This window comes from Camelus bactrianus, chromosome 18, assembly GCF_048773025.1.
Source record: "Camelus bactrianus isolate YW-2024 breed Bactrian camel chromosome 18, ASM4877302v1, whole genome shotgun sequence".
Lineage (NCBI taxonomy): Eukaryota > Metazoa > Chordata > Mammalia > Artiodactyla > Camelidae > Camelus > Camelus bactrianus.
The window spans coordinates 19,863,348-19,888,988 of record NC_133556.1 but is presented as its reverse complement, the minus strand read 5'-3'; the positions used below and the strand labels follow the sequence as shown (position 1 = coordinate 19,888,988).

Here is a 25,641-nt window from a genome sequence, read left to right as displayed (position 1 = left end):
ATTTCAAAACATTTTCTTGTGAGCAGGAGCATACTTTTTCACGGTCAGGTGAGTAACAATTGCAGGGTTTGGTGATGACATGGAGAACAAATAAAATACTGTGTCAGTAAAGAAATAGCATGTGCATATTTAACACAAATGCAGTTACAGGCCTTTGGTGAAGAGAAAAAAATTTAAATGTGCTGGCAGACATGCTGGCCACTCCATGGCCATTCAGTACATACCCCAGCCTCACCTGAATTAGGAGACATCAGTCTGCTGTTCCATCAAGTCACTCTTCCATCTGATTTCGTTGTGGAAGCATCTCTCTGCCCAGAAGTGGATCTGATGTTTAAAGTATTTCTAAAGCAACATAAGGTCTGTGAACTTAAGACAACTAATTTATCTGGTGGTCAGTCAATGAAGTAGTGACCTGTTCTTGCACTGGATGAAAAACTGGCTGTGCTGAACTGAGTGAAACATGTCTTGCCTGTCTCCATATTGGTCCCTTTCTAAGTATTTCAAGGTGATTTTGACAATGCAATTTGTGTCTTACCCTGTTGAGGGTAGAAACTGTCCTTCCTACCCAGACCCCTCAAAGATGAAAGTTCATCTAACTGCTAGCTAACCTCTAAGTGTCTTCTGTGTGCCAGGAATCTGAACTAAACGTGAATTTTATATGTCTTGTCTCCTTTGTAAAGATGCATGTTTTGTTATACAAAACATAATTTCCTACCAAAACTTCCATGTAAACTGTTTGTTTATAATTTTTCTCCACTTTCTTTTCAACCCTATACAATCTCCATCTTTGGTCTTTTAAGGTATCCCCAATATCCCCTCTCTTTTTTTTTGTATGTCTTCTTCTTTTTTCTTTCTTTCTTTTTTTTTTTTTTACTGAAGTATATAGTTGTTTACAATGTTGTATTAGTTTCTGGTGTATGGCAAATTGATTCAGATATATATATTCTTTTTTATATTCTTTTCCACTATGGTTTATTACAAGATACTGAATACAGTTCCCTGTGCTATTCAGTAGGACCTTGTTGTTTATCTTTTTTATATATAGTAGTCAGTATCTGCTAATCCCAAACTCCTAATTTATCCCTCTCTCCCTCCTTTCCCATTTGGTAATTGTAAGTTTGTTTTCTGTGTCTGTTTCTATTTTGTAAATAAGTTCAGTTGTTTCATATTTTAGATTCCACATATAAGTGACATCATGTATTTGTCTTTCTCTGACTTACTCATTCTGTAGGGTAATCTCTGGGTCCATCCATGTTGCTGCAAATGGTATTGTTTCATTCTTTTATGGCTGAGTAGTATTCCATTATATATATATATATATATACACACACACACACACACACACATATATGTGTATATATATATACCACAACTTCTTTATCCAGTCATCTGTTGATGGACATTTAGGTTGCTTCCATGTCTTGGCTACTGTAAATCGTGCTGCCACAAACACTGGGGTGCATGTATCTTTTCAAATTAGATTTTTTGTCTTCTTCAGATATATACCCAGGAGTAGGATTGCCGGGTCAGATAGTAAGTTTATTTTTGGTTTTTAAAGGAACCTCCATACTGTCCTTCATAGTGTCTGCATCAATTTACATTCCCACCAACAGTGTAGAGGGTTCCTTTTTCTCCACACCTTCTCCAGCATTTATCATTTATGGACTTTTTAATGATGGCCATTCTGACTGGCATGAGGTGATATCTCATTGTAGTTTTAATTAGAAATACAACAGATTTCTATATGTTAATCTCATATCCTGCTACTTGTTGAGTTTGTTGATCAGTTCTAGTAAATTACTAGAAATTTAGGAGTCTTTAGGATTTACTATATATAGTAACTATATATGTCATCATCGGCATATGATGACAGTTTCATCTCTTCCTTTTTAATCTGGATCCCTTTTATTTCCTTTTCTTATCTGATTGCTGTAGCTGAGACTTACAATACCATGTTGAATAGAAGTGGTGAGAGTGGGCATCCTTATCTTGTTCCAGATTTTGGCTGGAAGGCTTTCAGATTTTCACTACTAAGTGTTATGTTGTCTGTGGGCTTGTCATAAATAGCTTTAATTACGTTGAGATATGTTCCCTCTATATTCACTTGGTAAGAGTTATTATCATGAATGGATGTTGAATTTTATCAAATGCTTTTTCTGCATCTATTGAGATCATTGTGTCTTTTCTTTTGTTGATGTGGTGTATCACATTGATTGATTTGTGTATGCTGAACAATCCTTATGATCCGGGGACTGCATCCCCTCCTTCAATGAAATTTTTTTCCAATGCTGACAGGGACTGAAAACTAACAACAGCCCAGATTTTTAAATAGCAAGGACTAGCTTAGTGACAAGGTTTGTCTCATGTCATCCGCTGAGCTATTTATAGACAAGGCCTACAGCTTCTCACAGAGCTGATCTCTGGTCATCTTGGCCCAAGGACTCCAGCCTCTAATTCACCAGGATTTCTGAAGAACATACTGCTCTTTCTCAGGGGGAAACATTAATTACCACAAGTAGAAACGTTAGTTGCCCCAGTAGAAAATGACCTCAAATTTAGGGCAATCTTTATTTTCCAAGTAGAGGAAATTTTTCAATTACAAAAATTTAATCCATCTTAGGGAAACATTCTGTCCCTTGACCCCTGAGGAATGAAACAGTCAGTCCCTGCTTCCCTCAGCTTTTTGTTGCTGAAGCTGGAGTTAGATAATTAAAATTAATTAAAATTAAATTGTTCTTTTAGCAACCCCCTCACTGCTGTACAGCTTGCAATGTGACTTACCTAACCAGTTCAAGAATCAGGGATTTGGGATCCTGACCATCTTTCCATCTCACATGACTAACAATCTTATTTGGAATAATGCACAATATGGCAGTTCCAGCTATCTATCAATTCTGATTTTCTTTCCTCTACTGGAAGAAGTTGTGTTTCTTAAAAAAAAGTCAAAGGAGAGTGGCTCTTTCTGTCTATTGCCCCCGGCAAGATTTGAAATATTCCCCTTTTGCATTTAATCTCTAGGATTACGTAGATGATTTGCTGATCTCAGAATTCAGAGTCCTCAATCAGAATTTGATTGGCTTCACATTCTCATGAAGAAACAGGCTTTCTGGAATATGTTTATTTGGTCCTCAGAAGTTTCATTCAGGAAAAGTCAAAGATCCCACATCAGGACATTTCTTCTAGTGAAGAGCCAGGGAAGCCAGGTCACACGCATTAAGACTCTCAAAAAGTCTTATGTCTTTGCTCATCTATGAACTGACCAATGGAATGCCCAGAAAGTAGCCACTTAGAGCCAAAGAGCTACAATGAGAAAGTTAGTTGAGAAGTAATACATCAAGATTTTGATTTTTATCTCCCTCAGGATTCTCTTCCAGCTGGCCCTGGGGAGAAACAGTGATAAACCAGAAACTTCTTGAACATGGTTGTTGGAACGACACACCCCTTCTAATATTCTTACATCACAGCATAGCCAAGTCCTGAACAAGGAGGCAGCACAAAGCAGTGAAAAATGCATGGGATCTAGAGCCAGACAGACGTGGGCTCAAAACCTGGCTCTTCAGTGTGAAAGAGCTCGGCGATCTTAGGCAAGTTACTTAATCTCCCCGAACCTCTAGAGAAGGAGACAATCGTGTCCAACATAGGGACAAGCAAGACATCTAACAGCCTGGGCACGACCCCATGGCGAGTAATAGACACTGGTTCTCTCGTGTCTCCTTGCTTCCCGAAATTTCTGCCCATCTGTAGGCTAGTGGGGAAGCACTGGGGTCCCAGTTCACCACTGACGAGCTGCAAGACTTTGAGCTAGTAACTCTTCTAAGCCTCCGTTTCTGTACCACTAAAATGGAGGTAATGATAATACCTCCCACGTAAAGTTGTTGTGAGACGTGCATTTTAAATATATCAAGAGCCTTTAAGAAATAAAAGTGACCCAAGCCTCTTTCAGCCTCTGAGAGACCATGATGTTAGCCCATGTGAACAGACTAGGAAAGAAGCAATTGAAGTTCAGGGACAGTTAGGGCAAAATAATAGGGAAAAAAATACTCAAAAGGGAGCTTAACCACATGACTAAAGGTCTAGGTTAAAGAGTCCCACTGCCTGTGTTCAAACCCAGGCTCCACTATTTTAGTCGGCATCTGAATTGGAAGACATTATTTACTTCCTCTAGATCATGATTTCTGTAGCCGTAAGATGAGGACAATAGTAATAACTTACTTTACAGGGCTGCTCTGAAATATCTGGCTCGTAGCAAGTGCTCCATTAATATAACTGTCATCATCATCATACCATGTGGCTCTCAAAAAAAGGAAAGCTAGGTTGTAGACAAGAATGAAATGCCTTTTATTTTCTGTGCTGAGACCGATGCCATCAGTTATCCAGCTGGCACAGAGCGGCTACTCCTCGGTTTATCCAGTGCTTCTGGGGCCTGTCTGTTGGGAGTTCAATGGATAGGACATAGTTGGTGGAGTGGCCTGTGGTGGAGAGGATGCCTCTCCGGGCACTTGTTTTATAGACTGGACACACATAAATGTTCTGATGCAGAAACATTGCACTTTCCCCAGGTTTCAGCCAAATGATGGGCAGTGGATCATAGAGGATCTTGGGGAGAGACTCGCCAATCTGCATCTTTTTCCTGTCCCAACGGGCACCTTCTAAGAAGAGTCCTTTTATGTAGGCCCCATCTTCTGGGTTATGCTCCATGACCACTTCTTGGGGGGTTACCTGGAAGACAAGAAGCTGTGAGTTACATTACTTTCCTTTTTCCTAAACGGGGCAGCATTAAGGCATTGGGGGAAAAGGTGTAACCTAGCTTTACTGTCTGCCTTTCCCAGGGTGCATGTCCCAAGACACTGGGGTGTCTCTGTTAACATTCCTGCCTGCTATACACAGGCCAGGTCTGATTTCTAGTCAGCATGTTGCCCTTTCATATGATAGGCAAAGAGACTGCACTACAGTAGGAGCCAGGAGGCCACATTAACTGTAACTGGCTTAGTGGCCTTGCACAATCTTTCTCCCTTTTTGAACCTGGGTCTATAAAAGTGAGGGGCTAGATTTAGATGCATCCTGGTAAAGCACTTCTCTAGGGGGGAGAAGTAAAGCCTTGACTTGTAGTTTTTGTCAATTTCTATGGTTTAAAGGCTCCCACCAAGGCCAATTTCAGGCTATCAACAAACAACCAGCTCCACTGGCTCTGATGAGTTAGTATGAGCCAGCTCCAGCACACCACTGTTCAGATTCAGAAATGATAAACTGCTTCTGGTAAATGCAGAAAATGGTCCAGGTGTAGGAGAAGAGAGGGTGGGGATTATGGTGAGCAGAGAGCACAAGCTCCATATAAAATCATTCAAATTCTAATATTTTTGTTATTGTTAATGGAATGTTTTTCCTATTTCTATTTCTAAGTATTTATCACTAGAATAGGAAAAGGCTTTTGATTTCTGTGTCTTTAACCAGTATCCAGTCATCTTACAAATTCTATTAATTCTAATAGGTGTGTTTTTGGATTCTCTTAGGATTTCTAGGCACATAATCTTTCAGCATCAAAAGAAGATGGTTTTATCTTTCTTTCAGTGTTTATTCCAGTTATTTTGTTTTCTTATTGCATTAATTTTGGCTTAACATTGTCTTCAAAGGCCAGTCAAGTTAAGTTCATTCATAAACTAAATTAAGACTAGGGCAATCAGTTTGTGACCACTGGACTAGATGATCACAAAGGATCTTTCCATAGAATTTAAAATTCTACAGTGTTCTATAACAGTCATCTTACTCCTTTCTCTCCATATATGGACTGGGTGATACTTGACAATTGGCCATTCCTTTGACTTTAGCAAAGAACTACACAAGACCATTAACGTCGTTCCAAAGGAAGAGTCCATCATATTGAACAGACAATGCGGAAGGTGCTTTCATTTTTATTCATATGATGGTGGCAGAATTTTCTTCTGTAAAGATTCCTTTTTATATATGCAGAGACAAAGCCTATGGAATCCTCTGAATCTATCAGGAATAATTTTTGAAGCTACTTTAAGTCACGCTAAATACTTCATTTGTACCATCTTGGAAGCATTTCGGCCTTAACACATCCAAACACTTGGACTCATAAGAAAATGGACAACACTGCTTTCTCTGTTTGGCCCCTTGAGCTGATGTAACCCCAAGCACCCCTACCTCAAACTCAAATCCGATGTGGTCAATGGGGATGGTGTATTTCCGGGCATAATTCTGAGAGACACCTGTCAAAAATGACTGTGTGAAGTAGAATCCGGAGATCCAAAAGACCACAGGAGGCCCATTGTCAATCCATTCCTGGAGAGCCACAGAAATAAAAATGCAAAGTCAATAACACATCAAAGACAGTTCAAAGGCAGGTAGTACCAATGAGTCCCATAAAGAAATATGTTTTTTCCTCATTTTTCTTGAAACAGGCAGCCCTCTCAGATTAGCTTATATTCTCCCACTTTGAAATCAAAGTACAAAGAAATATATTTCTACTTGAAGAAAAGCGCAAGTGCAAATGGGTGTCAGGGATGTAGTAAAGAGTGGTAGGGACTACTGCGGTAGAGAATATGTGTCTAAACTGAGCGACAGCCACTCATCTCCAGCAATAGTTGCCATGCAGAAATGCAGGCCCATTGTTTCAGGTCTTCCTTTTTTTTTTTTTTTTTGCAGGACGAGTATCTATATCTTGATGTGTAACAATCCAATGTTTATAGGCTAGCTCAAAAAGTTTTAAATTACCAAGCAGCCAAACCAAATCTGTTAGCCAAATGTGGCCCATGAACCACAATGTGTGACATTTATTCTAGTTCCTAATCCTGTCTCTACAGGCTGTAATCTTTTCAAGGCTTTTGAAAAGTCTTCCCTCTTGCCCTTAACCCTGGTAAGACTGTTTCCAGGAGGTGCTCAACCCAGGATGCCATCTGGCTGCCTGCCCTACTCCCTCCGCCTCTAATCTGTCGTTTCAGAATATCCTCTCCACCTGAATGAGATTGTAAGGTGCCCAGTTACTCTCACTCCCAGATACCTGGAAGAAGGCGAGGCGGGCCAGCAGGTCAGCCACATAGCCTCCCAGGGGCTTCAGAGATGGGTAGGACTTGGCCATCCACATGGCTGGCACTTTACCCACGAGCATGCTACTGAAGACATCCTCCAGCTCTGAGGACATCAGGACCTGCCCTTTAATGGCTCGGCCAAGATCGATGAGGCTTCTGCGAACCACTTTGGTCAATCTGCAAGAACAAAGGCGCAGACTCAGCCTGGCTCTCCAGTGACCTCGTTCTACCCCAAGTACACTATACCTAAGTGTCCTTTTACTTTTCCTCCCTTTAAAAAGTCAGATAATGAACACACATTCAGGATAGAAGAATTATAAAGAGAAAAAAATTTAAAAACACCCATTATCTCACCACCTAAGGATAACTTTGATGTGTATCTTTCTAGATTTTTCTATATGCAAACACGATTCACTTTTTAATGGGATAATTCTACATAATTTTTTATAATTTGTTTTTCTCTTAGCGTATAGGGAACATCTTTCCAATTCAACAGAGACCTAACTAAAATCTTCCTTGTTAATGATTGCAAGGTGTTACATTTTATTTACCTATCCTTCTATTGCTAAAATGTATTACTTCTAGATTGCTGTCACTGTAAGCAGCATTACTAGGGACATCCATCTATATCAATCTTTGTGGAAATTTATAATGATTTTCTTACTAAAAGTAAAATTTCTGGATCAAAGGGTAATGCAGTTTTAAAATTTCTGATCTATATTACCAAAGCTGTTCTTTTTATAGACTATAAGGTGCATGCACACCTGAGAAGATGCAGCTGAAGGGCAGCCTGAGAGATGCCAAGATCACCTGCCTCTCTCTCTGGTGTCTGTTATGAGGCCTTGCCAAGCCTACAGGGAATTCACCTCAGAGTGCCAAAGAATCTGCTACCAGAGCAAGCTTGTCATGTCCAAAGATTTATGGAATCCCGGCCAAATGGACATGAGAATGATCAAATGTAAGAAAGGGATTCCTGGATGTGTAACCACTAAACTTTTATATTAAGAGGAATTTAAGGTTTAAACGTATTATTGGCGTGTGTGGACTCCTTGGCTGAGGAGTCAAGGGCAAAACTACCCTCCGAGTGATTATACCACAGACCTTTAACTATTACACCTAAAGACCTACTTGTAAAAGTTTTCTTTCTATTCTTGCAGCTATGATCTCTGCTAGTTTCAAGATTTTTAGTATTCATGGAAGGAATGTTTGCCCCAGAATACACAATAGTGGCTCCTCTGAATGGGAACTGTCATTCTGAACTGTGATTTTGGGCCTCTCATACCAAAGGGTGAACAGGCTAAAGAAAAGGTAGTGGGGAGGAATGTCACAGCATTGCTCAAGGTATTACTGAGCATTACTGGAATGTAAGATTGCTGTTACCCAGTTCTCTTATGTTACAATGGCCAGTGGTAAAGGCTGGTGAAGGCCACTGCAATGACCTTAAGGGAGAATGACTGGCAAAAGAGGAAAACCTACTGGGAGGTATCTGGGTGAATAAGGATTACACCAAGGTATCTGACCCAAGTAATCAGCACAGCATCCTTGACTCACGCCCCACACTCTGCTTGGTCCCCCATCAGGTCGACTGCCTACTGACTCTAGGGAGTAATCCTAAGACTGAGGAAGCCAAGAAGTTCTTAGATGGCATTCTTCCAGGTCCCTGGTCCTTCAGAGTCAGGGCCGCCCCAAAACTGAGTAATGACCAATGAGGCAAAACGGAGACGGCAGCATTTAGAGTATCTGGAGCAGTAAGAACCTTGGACTCGGAGGCAGAAGTGATGAGTTTCCTCATCTGACCTAGATGGTGTTTGGGAACACTTTCAGTTTTGATTATTTAGACATCAAATCAAGGTGATCCCATTGGTCTCTAAGCTCTAGTACCTGGAGGAGAAGTGAGAAGGGAATAGAAGGCCAGAGACCCTTAGCCCCATGACCATCCTTTCTTATCTCCGTGGTGGAGGCAATGGGATGAACTGCTCCCCACCCCTTTCTACGTTTACCCTCATTTCACATACTGGCTAAGTGCATGGGCTATGGAATTAGACAGCCTGGGTTCAAACTCAGTTCTCCCAGTGAATGACTCAGTTTTCTCATCTGTAAAATAGTGGTAGAGGGATTACTAACTGTGCATATTTTAAAAGACTATTGTGTGGTTTGAATGCAAAAACATGAATGGTGCTTAGAGCTACATTCGACACTAAAGGCTCAGTAAAAGTGGCCTGAATGATTACTTTTACTATTAGCCTGAGCTTGGTATTGGTTTTAACCCCACTTTGCAGATGTCGCATGAATGAATGAGAGAGAATGAATAGAAGGAATGATTTAACCCTGGGCTAACACATGCTGGGATGGCCCTATTTATAGCCCTTCCTACAGGTAGGACAAACCAGCTTCCTCTGCACAGCAACCCTTATCAAGTGTCCATTCCGGTTACTGCCCATTAGAGCCTGCCCTTCACAGTCTAATTCCCAGGATCCAAGAAAAACCATACAGCTCACCTGTTGAATCTGATGAGCTCTTGCCTTAGGACAGTGTTCATAGATTCCTCATAGACCACAGGGTACAACTTCATGACCAGTTCCAGGTCAAAGTCATTGGGAAGCTTGGCGAGTATGTCCTGGGCTAGCTCCTCAACCACTTCCTTAAAGCGCAAGCAGCAGAGAGGTGAATGAGAAATAAGGCCTGTGGGCTGCGGCTTTGTTTGGGTAAAACTGAAGCAGTGAGCATTTGTCTTTTTAACATAGTCTGTAGGACCTGACTTGGAACTCTCTCCTACAAAAGTCAGTTCTGCCTTGATGGGGAGGAGGACGCCCATGCCCCCTTAGGCAGGACATTGCTTCTTGGCCAGAAAGTTTCACTGAGCTGAACACCTGAAGCAAGGGCCTGAGGGCCAGGTGGGGACTTCCTGTTCAGCCAGGTAGCCTCAGGGCAGTGCTGAACCCTGCAGAACTCCTCCTGTCTCCAAGGTCACCCCTGGGAGACAGTCTCCTGAAGCTCTCACAGCTGGCCCCTCTGGACCAGCTCCTGGTGCAGATGGGACTTTGCTCAGTGCCAGTGACTTGTACACCTGGGAAGTCAGTGGGCCTGAGTAAGAATAGCACACAGCAGCGAGTTTAGCCAAGTAGTGAGGGGACAGGCCTAGAGGAAGAGTAAGAAAAGGAGGAGGAGGACCCGGGTGTGGGAGAGACAGCTCTGCCACCCTGTGGCTCTAGGAGGCTGGAATGTACTTCTTTCCCTCCTCCCACTGTGAGGGGAATTTCCATCCCTAAGTTGAGACAAACAAACCAGGCTGCTTTACCTTCATACATATTACAGCATTATGAACCAAATCAAGAAACCAAACACAATTGTCCCTTGGCATCCACTAGGGATTGATTCCAGCACAAAAATCCAGATGCTCAAGTCCCTCATATAAAACGGTGTAATGTTTGCATATAACCTACCCACATCTCCCCCTCCCCCCAATCATTTTTAGGTTACTTATAATACCTAATACAATGTAATTACTATGTAAAATTGCTGTAAATACAGTGTGAAGAATATGTTGATGTGGGGCAAATGCAAGTTTTGTTTTTCGGAACTTTCTGCAATTTTTTTCCTGAATGTTTTCAATCCTTGGTTTAATTCAAGGATGTGGAAGCTGTGGACATGGAAAGTCAACTGTACACAAGATCCAGCTGACTATCTGGTAGCTCAGAAGGTGGAGAAGGGAAGAGAAGGATGGGAGAGGATAGGGTGGAGTCAGGAGGCGGTGGTTATGGGTCTGGCTCTGCCTCTAGGTTTATGGATGCCTTGAAGTGGGACACTTCTTGCCGGGTTCGTTTGCCCTCATCTATAGACCAAGGAGAGGGGACTGAATCAGCCCTTCACAGTATGGAATGAACACAAGAGGAACCCAAAATGATTCCAGGCATTTCCAGGACATGGAGCAAATAATGTTGAATCATGTGGTGAGAAAGTCACCCTCCAGTCAAGTTTTGGCCCTCTTTGTCTTTTCATTCCCCTCAAGGAGGAAGTTGCAGGTCAGGGTTAATTAAATGCTCTGTAACACATGATGATATTCCCCTTTCCCAAGAAGCCAGCGCGGCCAGCAGCACGTAGAAGAATTAATAATGTTTAGCTTTCATTTTCTTTCTGTGGTTGTCATGACTGTATGGAAAAAGGTACTGGGTTTCTGCTTATTGTCCTGACACGTGTGTGTGTGTGTGTGTGTGTGTGTGTGTGTTTAATAAATGTTTTTAAGCAAAAGAGATTTAGTTTTAAATACTATATTAATGGAAGATAGATGATCTGTGGGTATAGCAGCGGATCATGAAGGTTACACAGGACTAGCCGATGTTTTGGAAACAGGGGTGGTCTTCCAGCTGGGTGTTTAAATGACTCTCAGCAGTAAGACCAGAGCACCCATGCCCTCCCTCAGGGGTCTGCCAGGACCCTCCACTTTTCTTTTTTTTTTTTTTTTTCCTTTTTCAGTCATCACCCACAATCCGGCACGCCCACTAGATAGGAAATGGAATTCAAGCCTGGTTACCTGAGGGGACTTGCCGCTCCCCCCCGCCTGCCTAGGGAGGGTCAGCAGCACCCCTTGAAACAGCTGGTTGGTTTCCTGGTTGTCTTTGGTGATGTTGGCATTCTCGTGGAGACCAAACACTTCCAGGTGGGCTGTGATAGGGAGGCTCCTGAGGTAATCGATATAGGACTGGGGAGGAAATCTTCAGTTGACACAAGTTCAGGTTCCTGGAGGCCCCACAGACCACCCGGGGCTTGGCCAGACCAGGCCCAAGCAGGAGTCCCACTGTACTGGTGGCCCGGGCCACATGCACCCCCCCCCGCCCCTCCCCGCCGCCCCCGCAAGCTCTCCCTCATGTGGCTTTCTGGGGAATGAGTATGAGTATGAAGGTAGCTGGGCTGAGTATCTCCTCTCCCACCTCTGGCTTCCTCCCTGCTCCCCTAGCAACCCTGGCGGTGGGGACAAAACCGGGGTTGGATCCTGGGGTTGGGTCCTGGGGTTGGATCCTGGCGTTGGATCCTGGCTCCATCTCAAACTAACTGTGTAACCTTAAGCATGAAAACCCTGAAAGCAACCCCCTCCCTTTTTTTCCTTCTGCAAATGGGAAGATAAATGAGGTTATGAAGGAATAAGCCCTCGGCATATAACAGTTGCTCGATAAAAGGAAACCCTTTTCATCCTTCCTTCAGACTTACTGTTTTCTTCTTTCCTTTATCGTTTTCCCATCCAGGTTTTCTGTCCCTCCCTTTGCCAGCTTCCGAAGCTTTGTTTTCAAGGAGCAGTTTCTGGCCTGTTCACTACCAAGGCTTCGTCTTAACTATCTCTCCCTCTTCCCCCGAGATGGACCCCATATTTTGAAAGACCTAGTCTACCAAATGCCCAGCATTCATTTAACAGTAATAATGTAGGATTTTGGAAGATTGGAAATAGCTTATGGACCTGATTCAGGAAGCCCAAGCTATCCCTGGGCCCTCCCTGGCTCCATGGAGACTGCCCAGCCCCTCTGGGGCACAGACGGACCTCTCCCTCCCCTGCCCCTCACCTGGTAGGAGCCATGAGGAGGGATGTAGTAAGCATCTCCAGGAGCAAGATGGTAATGGTCCTGCTCGACTTCCTTACAGTAGAACGTGGATAGAAGGGACAGCAGGAGCCTCCTGTCTTTGTCATCCGTCACTCTTCCTCCGTAATTACATTCCCCTGGGGACAACCAATAGAGGAGTGAGTTGAGCCCATAAGGAACGTGGTCATTGACCCAAAACAGAGGATTCTTTCAGCCAAGGAGCTCTGCTGAGATACAGGGTTGCTGAAACCAGACTCGGCTTGGGAGGTGACCAGGTCTTTTTGGTATTATGGTTGCTACAACGATAATATATGTTCATCATATTAGAAATTAGAAAATGGAGATAAACTGAAAGAAAAGCAATACAGTCACCAATAATTCCCACAAAAGTAACTGCTACACTTTGTGGCATCTTCTAGACATTTGTCTGGACATTTGTGTATGTGTGTGTGTACATGTGTGTGTGTACATATATGTGAAAGGCATTACAGAAATGTGGTTCAGGGTGAGAACTTTGTCAAGAGATAATACTGGGTTCTAATTCCAGCCAATTTCTGGGCTCCAACTTTTGCCACTATCAGCTTCTCATCTGTCAAGAGGCAAAAATGACTCTATATCCGTCTTACATGGCTGTGGTTAATAATGCTTTATAAAGCATTTAGCACAATGCTTAGCATACAGAAAGCATTCAATTAATTACAAACCTGTATTTTAGAAAACTGAGATTATCTTATATATACCGCTTTGGGATATGGCTCTCCTACCCCCACCCCCATCATGAACATCATTCTCTGAGACTCAGGTCTCTACGCTCAGATTTCTACGAAAAGAATTAGGTAGTACTTTTGAGGGGACATCAAATCCATCTCATTAACCCATGATGCATTTTCTAGCTGGATCAGATTTCAGAACGTGGGTGCCACCTGGTATTTAGTAGATGGGGACAACGCACTCATCTGTAAGGGAAAGATACATCTGTGTGTGTGTGTGTGTGTGTGTGTGTGCACGTATGTGTGCACAAGGGCTCCCTTGATGGGTGGGCTCATTTCCAATTCCAAACATTCTGGGAACAGGCAGGAATATGGACATGGAACAGGAAGTGTGACTCAAGTTGAGGAGGCCTCAGCTTCTCTTGGTCTTGGAGAGGTCTAAATATCCAGGAGGGGGTTCCAGGTGGGTCATAAGTAAGAGACTAAGGGGAAGCTCATACTTACGCTGAGTAATTTGAGCCCGACAGAAGCTGTCTAACCTTAAGCCATACCATCTAGATTTCTGAAGCTCTCTCTGATCTCTCTCTGACCTCTTGGGCCTTTGGCAAAGTTTAGTTTAAACGTCACAGTAAAGAGGTTTATGACAGCACTAGAGCTACAATATTAAAGGGAGAGTGGTTCCCCACTGAAGTCAGCATGGCAGCGGGACCCCAAGTGAAGGCGAACCTCAGGCAGAGTCATGGTTCAAGGTCCCATCACCACTCCCTCATCGGCGAATTTTCCTTCAGGGGGTGCCCTTGTGGGCTCTTGGCTTTATGTTTATGAAGAAAGGTGTAGTTCTTTACTTACATGTCTTCTCTTTGTAGCAAGAGCATGAGTGTCTACAGGGGCCAGGATGACCTTACAGCTCTTCTAGATTCCCCACTGGCCCTGCCACAGAGCTGGGGGTACCAGATTAAGAATCTGTTTGACTTTGGCCCACCTAATTCAATAACAACTTTCCATCCTGTCTCTTTGGTTAGTGTCGGTACAGAGTTCTAATAATCGCCTCTATCTGATTCTTCTGTCCTTCCAGGCACATAGGAGGTTACACTTCCCTGGGCCCCTTACAGTGAGGCGGGGCCAGGTGACAAGCTCTTGTGCATTTACTTCCTGGCATGGGCCCTTCAGTGCTGTCCCTGTGGCAGTGACCACATAGGAGTATGCTGAGATGGTGGCATCAAAAGTCGGTGGAGCCTTTGCGCACTGCGCCCCTAACAGACAACCACAGTGAGCAGACAGGCGTGCTGATTCGCACTGGACATGCAGAGTGGGCAGGAAATGGACCTTCGGTGTTTTACACACTTAAGATTTAGGGGTTGCTTGTTACCCCAGCCTAACTAGTCTAACTTGACTGGTGCAGCTGGAAAGTGACTATCCTCGAGCCAGCTGGTACAGCTGGGGCTGGTTTTATGAGCGACAGGCAGTCCAGTACTAAGACCACATCCCAGGGCAATTATGCACTCATTCTGTGATCTGAAGACAAGCCCTGGGACGTGCTTCCGTGTGGCCTGGAACAATGGGAACATGGCTCAGTTCGTTGGAGACGTTCTTTCACCAAACTAAAATCCACTAAACTTACATTGTGTGTGTCACTTGGGGTTTTGTTTTAGGGGACATTGTGCTGAGTTAAGGTCTATGTCACCTGTTACAACTGAATTTAACCACTCTAAAGCTGGATTTCTCAGTCTCGGCATGATTAACATGTTGGACTGGGTAGTTCTGTGTTGGCGGGGGAGGCGGGGGAGGCGGGGGGCTGTCCTGTGCACTGTGGGATGTTTAGCAGCATCCCTGCCCTTTACCCAGTAGCATTTTGTGACAACAAAAAATGTCTCCCACTGCTCAAGGCCTCGGTCTTGTCAGCTGTAAAATGGGGCCACTAATGTGAAGCTCATACGATTGCTGTGAAGACCGAATGTGCTGATCAGGTAGATAAAGAGCCTGCATATGGCTGGGGAAAGGGTTGAGAGTTGAGGTGGGAAATTGTTTATGCTCTTGAAGGTGCCCAGGTTTTTTTGGTGAGCTGCATTTTAACCTTCGGCCACGGTATTCTGTTCACGTAGCCCATCTACATTTTATCTCCTATTTATCTCTGAGATTACACGGTGTTTCTTGAGGGCAGTGACCAAGTTTTATACATGTGTATTCTCCCATCTTACATACTAGTATATACCAGATGACTATGAAAGGTTGCTGACAGATCGCTTTAATTCAAAACAGCAAGTGCAGTTTTCACCTCCGGGTACCTCTGCTGGGAATGCTCTCCCCCCTCCTTCCCAATGCCACCCCCTTCCTTCTCCCGCTTGTAAAACTCTTACTTATCCCTCAAAACCATCTTTCATGCCCCGACCCTATGCCTGAAATGTAATCACTGTGCTGCCTTTCTCCTTTATAAATGTGTCTCTTATTGAATTTAATCACCGTATTGTCACTTATTTTGTTATATGTTTCTCCCTTTGTAGGCTGTGCGCCACTTAAGGGGAGGGATTGATCTTGACTTTATTGTGTTTTTGTTTGTTTGTTGTTTTCATTTGCTTGTTTTACAGTGTGCAGCACGGTGACCAGCGTTAGTAACAGCTCGATGTTTGTTGAAAGAATGAGTCAGTGAGTAGATGAATGGAAATGGGAGCAGAGGAGCAGGAGACTGGAGCACAGATAATCCTGGAGGTTTACAGCTGCCAGAGTCTCCTCCCGTAAATACCTGTCAGGTAGGTCAGAGCATCAAACGGCACCTCCTTGTAGTCATTCAGAAACATCTGGATCTGCCGCATACTAATCCTCAGGTCAGACTCGTTGAATTCATAAGGAATATTCCAACCTGCGTGAGGCAGAGATGAATTAGATGCTTCAGGGCTGAGAGCTCTTAATTCCCACCCTGAGATTGAGCTGGTGGAGTTAAGTATCATTATGGATCAAGAATCCGTTTCAGCCCCATGAGTATTAAGCACCGTGCCAACTATTAGCCTTGACATTTACTGCCAATGTGGGAGCCGTTCTGCCTGAGAAACCATCCATTCTAAAATTAATTTCCTTATGGATCTCCCCATTTGTTAAGGAAAATGTTAACGTCCTGGGATTTGTGGAACAAGAATTATTCACCCTGGCTGGAATACTGTGGTCATGCATAGAACGCCAAAAATAACACTCAAGCATAGCTAGAGAGGAGTATTTGTGACTGGGCAACAGACCTAAGTTAGCTTTGAGAATCCCCCTCCTCGTGCCCAGGAAGAACTAGACGGCTGGCTTTGGAGAAATTATTCCTTGTATTTCCAAGGGTGATAATGATAGATGCCCAGTGGGGCTGCTCAAGTGACACAAATGTGTGAACTGGGACTGATGGAGGATAGCAGTATGGTGGGACCTGTGCTTATTGGAGACGTTCAGTTTCCTCCTAAACATTCACATTCAAATTAAAAAATATAATAAAATAAAAACTTGTGTTTTGGCAAACAAAACAGAACTGGGCAGTTGGCTGTTAAGCCAAACTGCTGCAGGGATTTTCAAAGGTCTGGCATGGTGGAAGAACGTGGTGTGCGGGATGCAGATAGAGAGGGAGTGTCCTCCTCAGCTGTCTCGTCCCTGAACCCCTCAGTGGAAGGGTCACGTGGTCTGTGGAGCCAACTGGGGCAGGCTGAAGGAACAGGACAAGATGCTCAGAGAAAATCACCACGAGGACAATTTGCCTCCTCATCTAAAACAAAAGAATGGCCAAGAATACCTAGAGGTGGGTCATTTCAAGAAAAGAATCAGAGGCTACCCGAGGATGAGAGAAAAATAATCCAATCCAAAACCACAGTGACGTGGGATCTGTGTTTAATAGTTCGATGATCTGCTCTAACAAGAGTATTGAGTTTTACTTAAGTTTGGCTATGGATAGGTTACATTCATAAACAAATTCATGTTTATTTTTTCAAAGAGAAGCACAGACAAATATCCCAGCTGTATTTCTTTCATTGTTATGCACCTGTAAAGAGAGCAACCTAAAATGTTATAAATTACATGGTAACAACTCCTTGGAGAATGGCCATTGTATCCAAGCTAGGCAAAAACACACCAAAGGAAAGGGCCTCCAATCTCCTCATTACCACAGTACCTCAGTAATTAGGGGACCTCTGAGTCTGAGGCACCACCTCTTTCCCTGACATGGACGTTGACCTAGCTATAGAGTTGCCAGACTTATTAAATAAAAATACAGGCCACTCGGTGAAATGGAATTTCAGATAAACAACAAATCATATTTATATGAACAGTAGTTTTTTTTTCGTTTTGGGGGGGTGGTAATTAGGTATATTTACTTTTTTTTGATGGAGGTACTGGGGATTGAACCCAGGACTTCGTGCATGCTAGGCATACACTCTGTCACTGAGCTATACCCTCCCCCTCCAACAAATCATATTTAATATAAGTATGTCCCAAGTACTGCATGGAACATTTTATACCCTATTTTACTGGCAACCCTGAGTGCAAACTTGAATGCGCCCCTGCATCTGTCTGTGATCTTTTCCCCAGGCCATCCAGGTGCCCTGTCATCTCTCACCTAGGGGTCCAAAGTTTCTCCTCTCTTGAACAACGGCATGGAAGAAGCAAAGGCCAAACAACAGCTTTTGCCACATCACTGGTTTTGTACAGCTTTGGAAGAATACGGGGTCTGAGATGGGGTCATTGAGGTAAGAGCGCAAGAGGTTGGCCCGGAGTCCTTTGGGGGGTTCGTTGGTCATTTTGATCCCGTTCTGAAGGATGCTGACTGGAAATTTCTCTGATGGATAGCTGGTTAACCAGAGTCTGGAAGAACAACAGTCACAATTATTTAGAGCAAGGCAAGAAGTTTTATTGAAACACAGTAACAAAAAGTAATGACTAGCGTTTACGAAGCACCACTGAATACTGAACCCCATGCTAAGAATTTAATGTATGTCCCTTCATTTACTTTAATCCTCACAGCCACTCTGTGACTTACTGTCCCCTTTACCAACGAGGAAACAGAGGCATGAGGAGGTCAAGGGTGTTTTTCAAGGACACGCCACTTGGAAGCAGCTGAACCGACATACGAATTCAGGGCTCCCTGACTCCTGATCACCATGCCACACTCCCACACTCCTCCTACCGGGCTGTCTGAGCCTCTGTTAGGGTCAAACACTATACCCGGCACCCAGCAGTGGCCAAAGTGAGCAAAGTATTGTTTCTTGCTTCTATATACTCACAGCCTTGCTTCTAGGGAGGAAATGGGAGCTGAGGAGGGGAGAAAAGACAAGCGAGCACAACGCCAAAGCATTATAAAATCAAGACTGCAGGGAGGGAGGGAAATAACAGGCTGTGGGGGGTCCCTGAGGTGGGGAGAGCAGAAGTCTGCAAACTATTGGCCAGGGAGGCAAATCCAGCCTTGACCTGCTTTTGTAAATAAAGTGTTATTGAAACATGGCCACACCCCTTCATTTACATACTGTTTATGGATGCTTTCAGGCTACAACAGCAGAGCCGAATACCTGCAAAGCCTAAAATACTTACTGTCTGGCCCCTTACAGGAAAAGTTTGCTGACCTCTGTCACAGAGACCAGTGGCATTTGAAATGGGTCTTCAGAAAATGGAAGATTTCTTTCCTTAAAATATAAAAGTTTATCTATGCCCACAAAAAAATGGGAACATATGTAAAGGTATTTAGAAAGGACAAAAAATATATATTGGCATTTGAAATGGGTCTTCAGAAAATGGAAGATTTCTTTCCTTAAAATATAAAAGTTTATCTATGCCCACAAAAAAATGGGAACATATGTAAAGGTATTTAGAAGGGACAAAAATATATATATATATATAATTTTACCATCTACAGGTTAACATTTTGGTATATTTTCTCCCAGGCATTTATTCATTTGTTTTTCTTACCCAAGCTCAAGTTACATACACACTGTAGCATCCTACTTTGTTTCATTTTTGTGGTTTTTTTTTTTTTTTTTTTTTTTTTTGCTAGAGAGTAAAGAGGTTTCCAACAGGAAGATTTGGGAATAAAAAGTCATTATTAAAGACACAAGAAACAGGCCAAAAAACTGCAGAGAGGAGGAAAAGTTGGGGATGTGGTAAAGCTTGGCAGGCAGTCTGCTGCCCTCCAGGCACAAGGCTCAGAGGGAAGGGAAGAGGCCATAAACTGGTGGCCTGAAGCCTGACTTCAGTCTGCAGGTGGATGATGTTTAGCTCTCACCATGCAAAGCAACACAATGCTGCAACATATTTTTGAAGTAGTTGCCAACTTTTAAAAATCTAGGGCTTTCTTTAAAATTCTTGATTCCTATCTTTCCTTTAAAATTATCAGAAAATCTGGCCATGGGAGGCCTGCATTCCTGCATGGCAACAGTTAGCTGGTATTACATAGTAACCGCTTCTCTCTAAGGGACAAGTGCTTCTAGTTCACCACAGTCCCCACCACTCCCTACTGTGTTCAATCCTGAGGCCGACGGCCCATGACTATTGCTATTGTACCGTGCAAAGTGGAATATTTCTTGTGCCCAGCATTCTTCACTCATTTATGTTATATTCCAGGATCCTGTAAGCACTTGAGTTCATGACTTCTGGGTTAGGACTATATTAGAGAAGATGTCAATGTCAGCATGAATAATTTTTCCTTTATTGAGTTGATGGTCAGTGATCAACTCAGCATTCCAAACCAAAGAGTATTCTTGAAATTAATGGATCTCCCTTAAAGTCTTCCATGAAATTTACATGAGCCTTAACATGAATACAATCAACTATGGCTTAATCTGGCTTTGTAAATAAACACCAAACATTTTTCTATTTTCAGGCAGACATGACTAAAATAAAAATAACCAGCAAATTTTGTTGCCTAGAACAGGAGTCGGCAAACTTTTCCTATAAAGGATCAGATAGTAAATGTTTCAGGCTTTGAAGGCCATATGGTTTCTGTCACAACTGTCTGAAGCATGAAAGCAGTTACACACAATATATGAGTGAACACGGCTGTATTTCAACAAAACTTTATTTATCGACACTGAAATTTGAATTTTATATAGTTTTCATGTGTCGTGAAATATTCTCCTTTTGATTTTTTTCAACTGTTTAAAAATGTAAAAGCTATTCTTAGATTGCAAGCTGAGTGAACACAGGCTGCCGGCTGGATTTGGCCCACAGGCCACAGTTTGCTGACTCCTGCCCAGAATAAGAGAATCACTGAACGTGTGAGTTGAAAGGGGCTTTGAAGTCGATCTGGTTCATCTCATCATTCTGTAAATGCAAAAACTGAGGCCCAGCTTTGCTGGGCTTTAAAGTTCATGGACAATAAATGTTTCCAGTGCTGATTAAAATTCCATGGATCCCAAGAAATATAGGATAGAGCAAGTGCCTAGACTATAGGTGGGATTTTATTTTAGACAAGTAAGTTTTAAAAATCAGATGTGCTGGCATTTAATCTACCTTCCTAGGTAAATCTCCTATCACCTCTCCCCAGTAACATCGCACAGCATATACCCCAGAGTCACAGGATAACTTCTTGGTGTTTCCTTTGCTTTTACAAATGCTGTTCCTTCTGCCTGGAATGTCCTTCCTGGAAGACTCCTAATGCACCTTTCAAACTCCAGGCAATTGTCAGTCCCCCAGGCCTTCCCCAACTTTCCCTTCCCTTTTCCATTCTTGTTCAAACAAGTACATCAGGTTACTGCATCGTATCAACATCGTTCATCTATCGTCTGCTTTCTCCTAGACTGAGAGCTTCTTATGGGCAGAACTGTGTCTTGTTCACCTTTGCATTCCCAGCTGCTAGCATAACATCTGGAGCTCGAGGTTGGGGCCCAGGGCCAGGCAGTGGTGGGGCAGCATCTCACCTGAACCCCGTGTGGGTGCTCTCAGGAACAATCACCTCCTCACAGATCTTCTCCAGCGCAGGCATCCAGCTCGTGGCCAGGTGGCAGTTCTGTAAGACCACCCAGGTCCCGTCTTTGACAGCAGTGTTGATCATTTTGGCAGCAATAGGGCCTTGGCCCTGGCCAAGTGAGATGGTCTGTGTTTTGGCACCTCCCATGCCAAGATCATCAGCAAATTTCAGCAGGCCTGAGACAAGGAAGAAAAAGGGCTTTTGAAAGAGGAGAGGCTACCTAAGGCCATATTAACAATAACAACACAGAAGGAGGGGCTCCATTAAAATTCTGGACTCAGAAAGAAACCTGCTAGTGTCTGTTAAGTATAAAATTAGCATCTTTCTGAGGAAGGTGTAGACTTCTGGTAAGACGGTAAGCAAAGATACTATTGATTCCTCTTTTGCTCTAGAGACATTCTTGATTAAAAAAAAATTATACAAACTTAAAAATAAAAAAGAATTTGAAAGAAAGAGAAATTCCTAGATGCCAAAAATGAAGAGGGGACTCAAAACTACAGAGGAGAGCACATAACCAAAGACCTAGGAACTGGGTTTTTATAATTGTATTTTACTAGGGAAACAGGCATTTGGATAGTGACAGTTCAAGTAGGTCTGTTTCATTTCTCTCTTTCTCAGAGGGAGCCAATGTTACTACCTTTTTGTGAATCCTTCCAGAGATATTTTATACATTTAAATATATATATATATATACTATTATATTTACCTGAATTGTAGAACACTACATTTACTTTTTTCACTTAGACCTTTTCTACATCAGTACATATATAAAGGTCTTATTCTTTTTGGGGGGTGGGTGAAGGATGGGGAGAGGTAATTAAGTTCATTCATTCATGTATTCATTCATTTAATGGAGGTACTGGGGATTGAACCCAGGACCTCATGCATGCTAAGCATGCCCTCTACCACTGAGCTATAACCCCCCTCCCTAAAGGCCTTATCCTTTTCTGTGGTTACATACTATTTCACCTTTGGAAAATACCTTACTTCATTTAACCGTCTAGTGGTTGGTGTTTGTTCACAGGAAGCACAGCTTTGCACTCATAAGGAGTGAGGTGCTAGAACTGAGACTTCTGTATACAGTCAGGATCCTCAAATGGCTGCACCCTCATGGTAAGAAGGCCAGAAGTCTCCTTTGTGTTCCTTCTCTAATGATGTTTAGATGCTTCTTTTATGGTCATTTTCAGAGACAACATTAAACTCTCAGGCTACCATCACAAATAACCAAAGATTGGGCAACTTGAACAACAGAAATTTATTTCCTCTGATTTCTGGAGGCTAGAAATCTAAAATCAAGGTGTTGGCAGGGTTGGTTTCCTCTGAGGCCCCCTCCCTGGCTTGTCTGTGGCCATCTTCACCTTAGGTCATCTTCTCACTGTGTCCTCTCTGTTAGAGTGTTTCTGTCCTAATCTTTTCCTCTTACAAGGACACTAGTCATATTAGATTAGAACCTACCCTAATCATCTCATGTTAACTAACTCTTTGAAGACCCTATCTCCAAATATAGTCACATTCTGAGGCACTGGAGATGGGGGGACACAATTCACCATATGTAATCCTGGGGGTATAATTCTCTTGTTTTATGTGCTGATTATCCCTTATAGTGATGTATTTCTTTGTGTAGTTTATAATTTTTTTAAATTGTGAGTTCAGAATCAGCAAGCTTGTGTTATTTTGCGGGAGTCTAACATACCTTGGGTTTTAGGAATGCCCCTAACAGAATAGTTTTGCATATGCAAACACTGGTGCCCCCTGGGGTTTTGCCATTCCGGATCAATTTTATGAGAAATTTCTCAGCTTGAGAATCCCATACCACAGGGTACTATAAATCTACACCCCTCATTTGCACATGGCATAGGCTTGGTGTTTTGATTTCTCACTGGAGAATGGTTTTTTTTTTTTCAACCCAGGTTCCAGGCCAGTGACTAGCTTCCACATTGCTTCTTGAGTCAGTAGCCTAAAATTCAGAGTTCTACAGCCAAAAAAAAAAAAAAAAAAAAAAAAAAAAAACCCAAAACACACAAAAAAACATATGGATTAGGAACAAGACAAATAAAACTTCTAGAAATGGAAAGCATTGTCATTGAAGGTAAAAACTCAAAGCACTGGTTTAAGAAGCAGGTTAGATTCAGCCAAAAAATAAATAAATAAATAAAAAAGGAATTAGTGGAAAGTGAGGTCTGCAATCAATGATGGACTCAGCAATAATGGGAACTCCAGGTCTCCAAATACCATGACTTGCTAAAAGAATTCCAATTCCTTTGGAGAAATGTTTGTATAAGATAAGCCTGAAGTAGATGGTAGTTCTATACAGCAAGGAAGTTATCAAAAACTCCTGGGGTTATGTGGAAAGGATATAGGCATGAAGGTGCTCCCATAGACCAAAGACTGAATAATCTGAGCATCAAAAAGACTAATGGCAGCAGTGAAGTAAAACACCATTATGCTGGAAACGTCCAACATGCTAAAATCCATGCATTAATGATGGTACCAAACCGAAACTCCAGCTTACTGCTTAAGTAACCTTGGAGGTTGCTCGGGCACCAATTCATTATTCTGAAAGCTGGCAAATAAAGAGAATAAATCAAGCATCTTTTCTCTCTGTCCTTTCTGAACTATCTTCAGAGTATACCAAAGAGCTGATACGGAAAATTTCTTCTTTAAAGAAGAGTTCTACTGCTTTAAAAAATAAGTAAGTAAGTAAACAAACAAACAAACAAATAAATAAAGTTCTGGTTAATAAATGTGGAAGGAATGATAGAATTAAAATATCATCATTTTTCAGACCCTAATGAAATAATGGATCTGGGTAATGATTTTCTAGGGATAATAAAACCATTAGGTCGACGGTTCCCAACATTGTCTGCACTTTGAAATTACTCAAAAAGCTTTATAAAACACAATGCCTGGGCCTCACCTACAAAGAGTTTAATGTAATGGGTTGAGGGCATGGCCTGCCCATGGAGATTTTTCTTAAAGCTCCCTAGGTGATTCTAATGTGCATCCAAGATTGAGAACCACCACATTAGGTGAAAGGCTGATGGGAAACTTTATAAGGGAGGTGATGGAGGAGTAGGGAGGTGGATCACATTGACAATGCCTGAGCCCACTGATCAATCTCAGTGAGGAAAGGAAAGATGATCAGACGGTATGTGCCTCCTAATGTGACACGCTGTGAGGGACACAGTGCCTGCAGTTTCCTGGGAAGTTATCCAAGCTCAATCTGATCAAGCCTCTAGCACAGAGGGATGGGAATAAGCTACATACATCATTAGATGTAACAGGCCTGTCCTCTCCCAACACAACACCATCATTTTACAGACCATACTCTGACCTCTCCCCCATTTTTCTTCTTTGCCTTTCCTGGTTCCCCCTAGTTTCTCTTGTATAAACCTGCCACAGGAAGGACATGGGGAAGAAGCAAAGATGCTAGGAAGGGGATCATGAATTGAGCTTTGACAAGAACAATCATTTTGGTGTAGGAACCTGGAAAGGGTACCAGTTCATTTCAGCTCCTTCTTCTGATTTGCTTTAAGGGGTAGGGGGTCTGGCTTTCATTTTGGGTCAGGATATGTGTCGAACTCCTCAGTTTTTACTCCAACCTCATCATCTGCATATCTGGTATTCTTTCTTCATTTGGCAACAGAGAAAACTAAAGGTTTGAGATTCCCCCAAGAGAACAGAAAGCTAATCCATTCCTATCAACAACTTACAGCCTTTCATGTGCACAGTCACCTTCTGGGAAGATGCACAGACTGGTAGCAGCAGTTACCTCCGAACGTTAGGAGGAAAATGTACCTTTCACTCTATATCAGGGTTTCTCAACCCCAGTACTATTTACATTTTGGGCTGAAGAATCCTTTGTTGCGGGGGCTGTCCTGGGCGTTGTAGGACAGTTAGCAGCATCCTTAGCTTCTATCTACTAGATGCCAGTAGCACCCTGGTAGTTGTAACAATAATGTTTTCCCACTTTGCCAAATGTCCCTTGAGGGGGCAAAATGGCCCCGATGGAGCTACAGTTCTATACTTTTTGCATTGTTTGACTTTTTTTTTCACTACATGCAGCATTAATTTTTCAAAGAATTTAAAGAAAAGAAAAAAGCTTAACTGAGAGAAGCAACAGTCAGAGAAAATGGTCTAAGACGAAGGTGATGAATTAGCAGCCAATAGGCTAAATCTAGCTCTGGCTTAATCCTCATTAAGTTTTTAAGAAAAAATTTGAATGAGTTATCAAGATTGAAAAATGGGTGGCCTTGCGGGGAGGGTATAGCTCAAGTGGCAGAGCGCATGCTTAGCACGTGCGAGGTCCTGGGTTCAATCCCCAGTACCTGCTCCAAATATAAATAAATAAATAAACCTAATTACTTCCCCCTCATTAAAAAAAAAAAAAAAAAAAA

At 42.6% G+C, this 25,641-nt stretch overlaps 1 protein-coding gene across 1 annotated transcript in view; it reads right to left on the bottom strand.

Annotated features, from left to right (window-relative positions):
• Nucleotides 1–1,970: 1,970 nt before the first annotated feature.
• The window catches only part of DNAH3 (dynein axonemal heavy chain 3), a 152,752-nt gene continuing 129,081 nt past the window's right edge, over nt 1,971–25,641 (bottom strand). The window contains exons 55-63 of the mRNA XM_074346872.1: nt 21,195–21,420; nt 17,906–18,150; nt 16,070–16,186; nt 12,602–12,756; nt 11,581–11,748; nt 9,548–9,690; nt 7,022–7,226; nt 6,166–6,303; nt 1,971–4,719 (exon numbers count right to left, since the gene is read on the bottom strand). Coding sequence (XP_074202973.1) covers nt 4,366–4,719; nt 6,166–6,303; nt 7,022–7,226; nt 9,548–9,690; nt 11,581–11,748; nt 12,602–12,756; nt 16,070–16,186; nt 17,906–18,150; nt 21,195–21,420 — 1,751 coding nt within the window. The 3' untranslated portion in view covers nt 1,971–4,365. The remainder of the gene's footprint in view (nt 4,720–6,165; nt 6,304–7,021; nt 7,227–9,547; nt 9,691–11,580; nt 11,749–12,601; nt 12,757–16,069; nt 16,187–17,905; nt 18,151–21,194; nt 21,421–25,641) is intronic.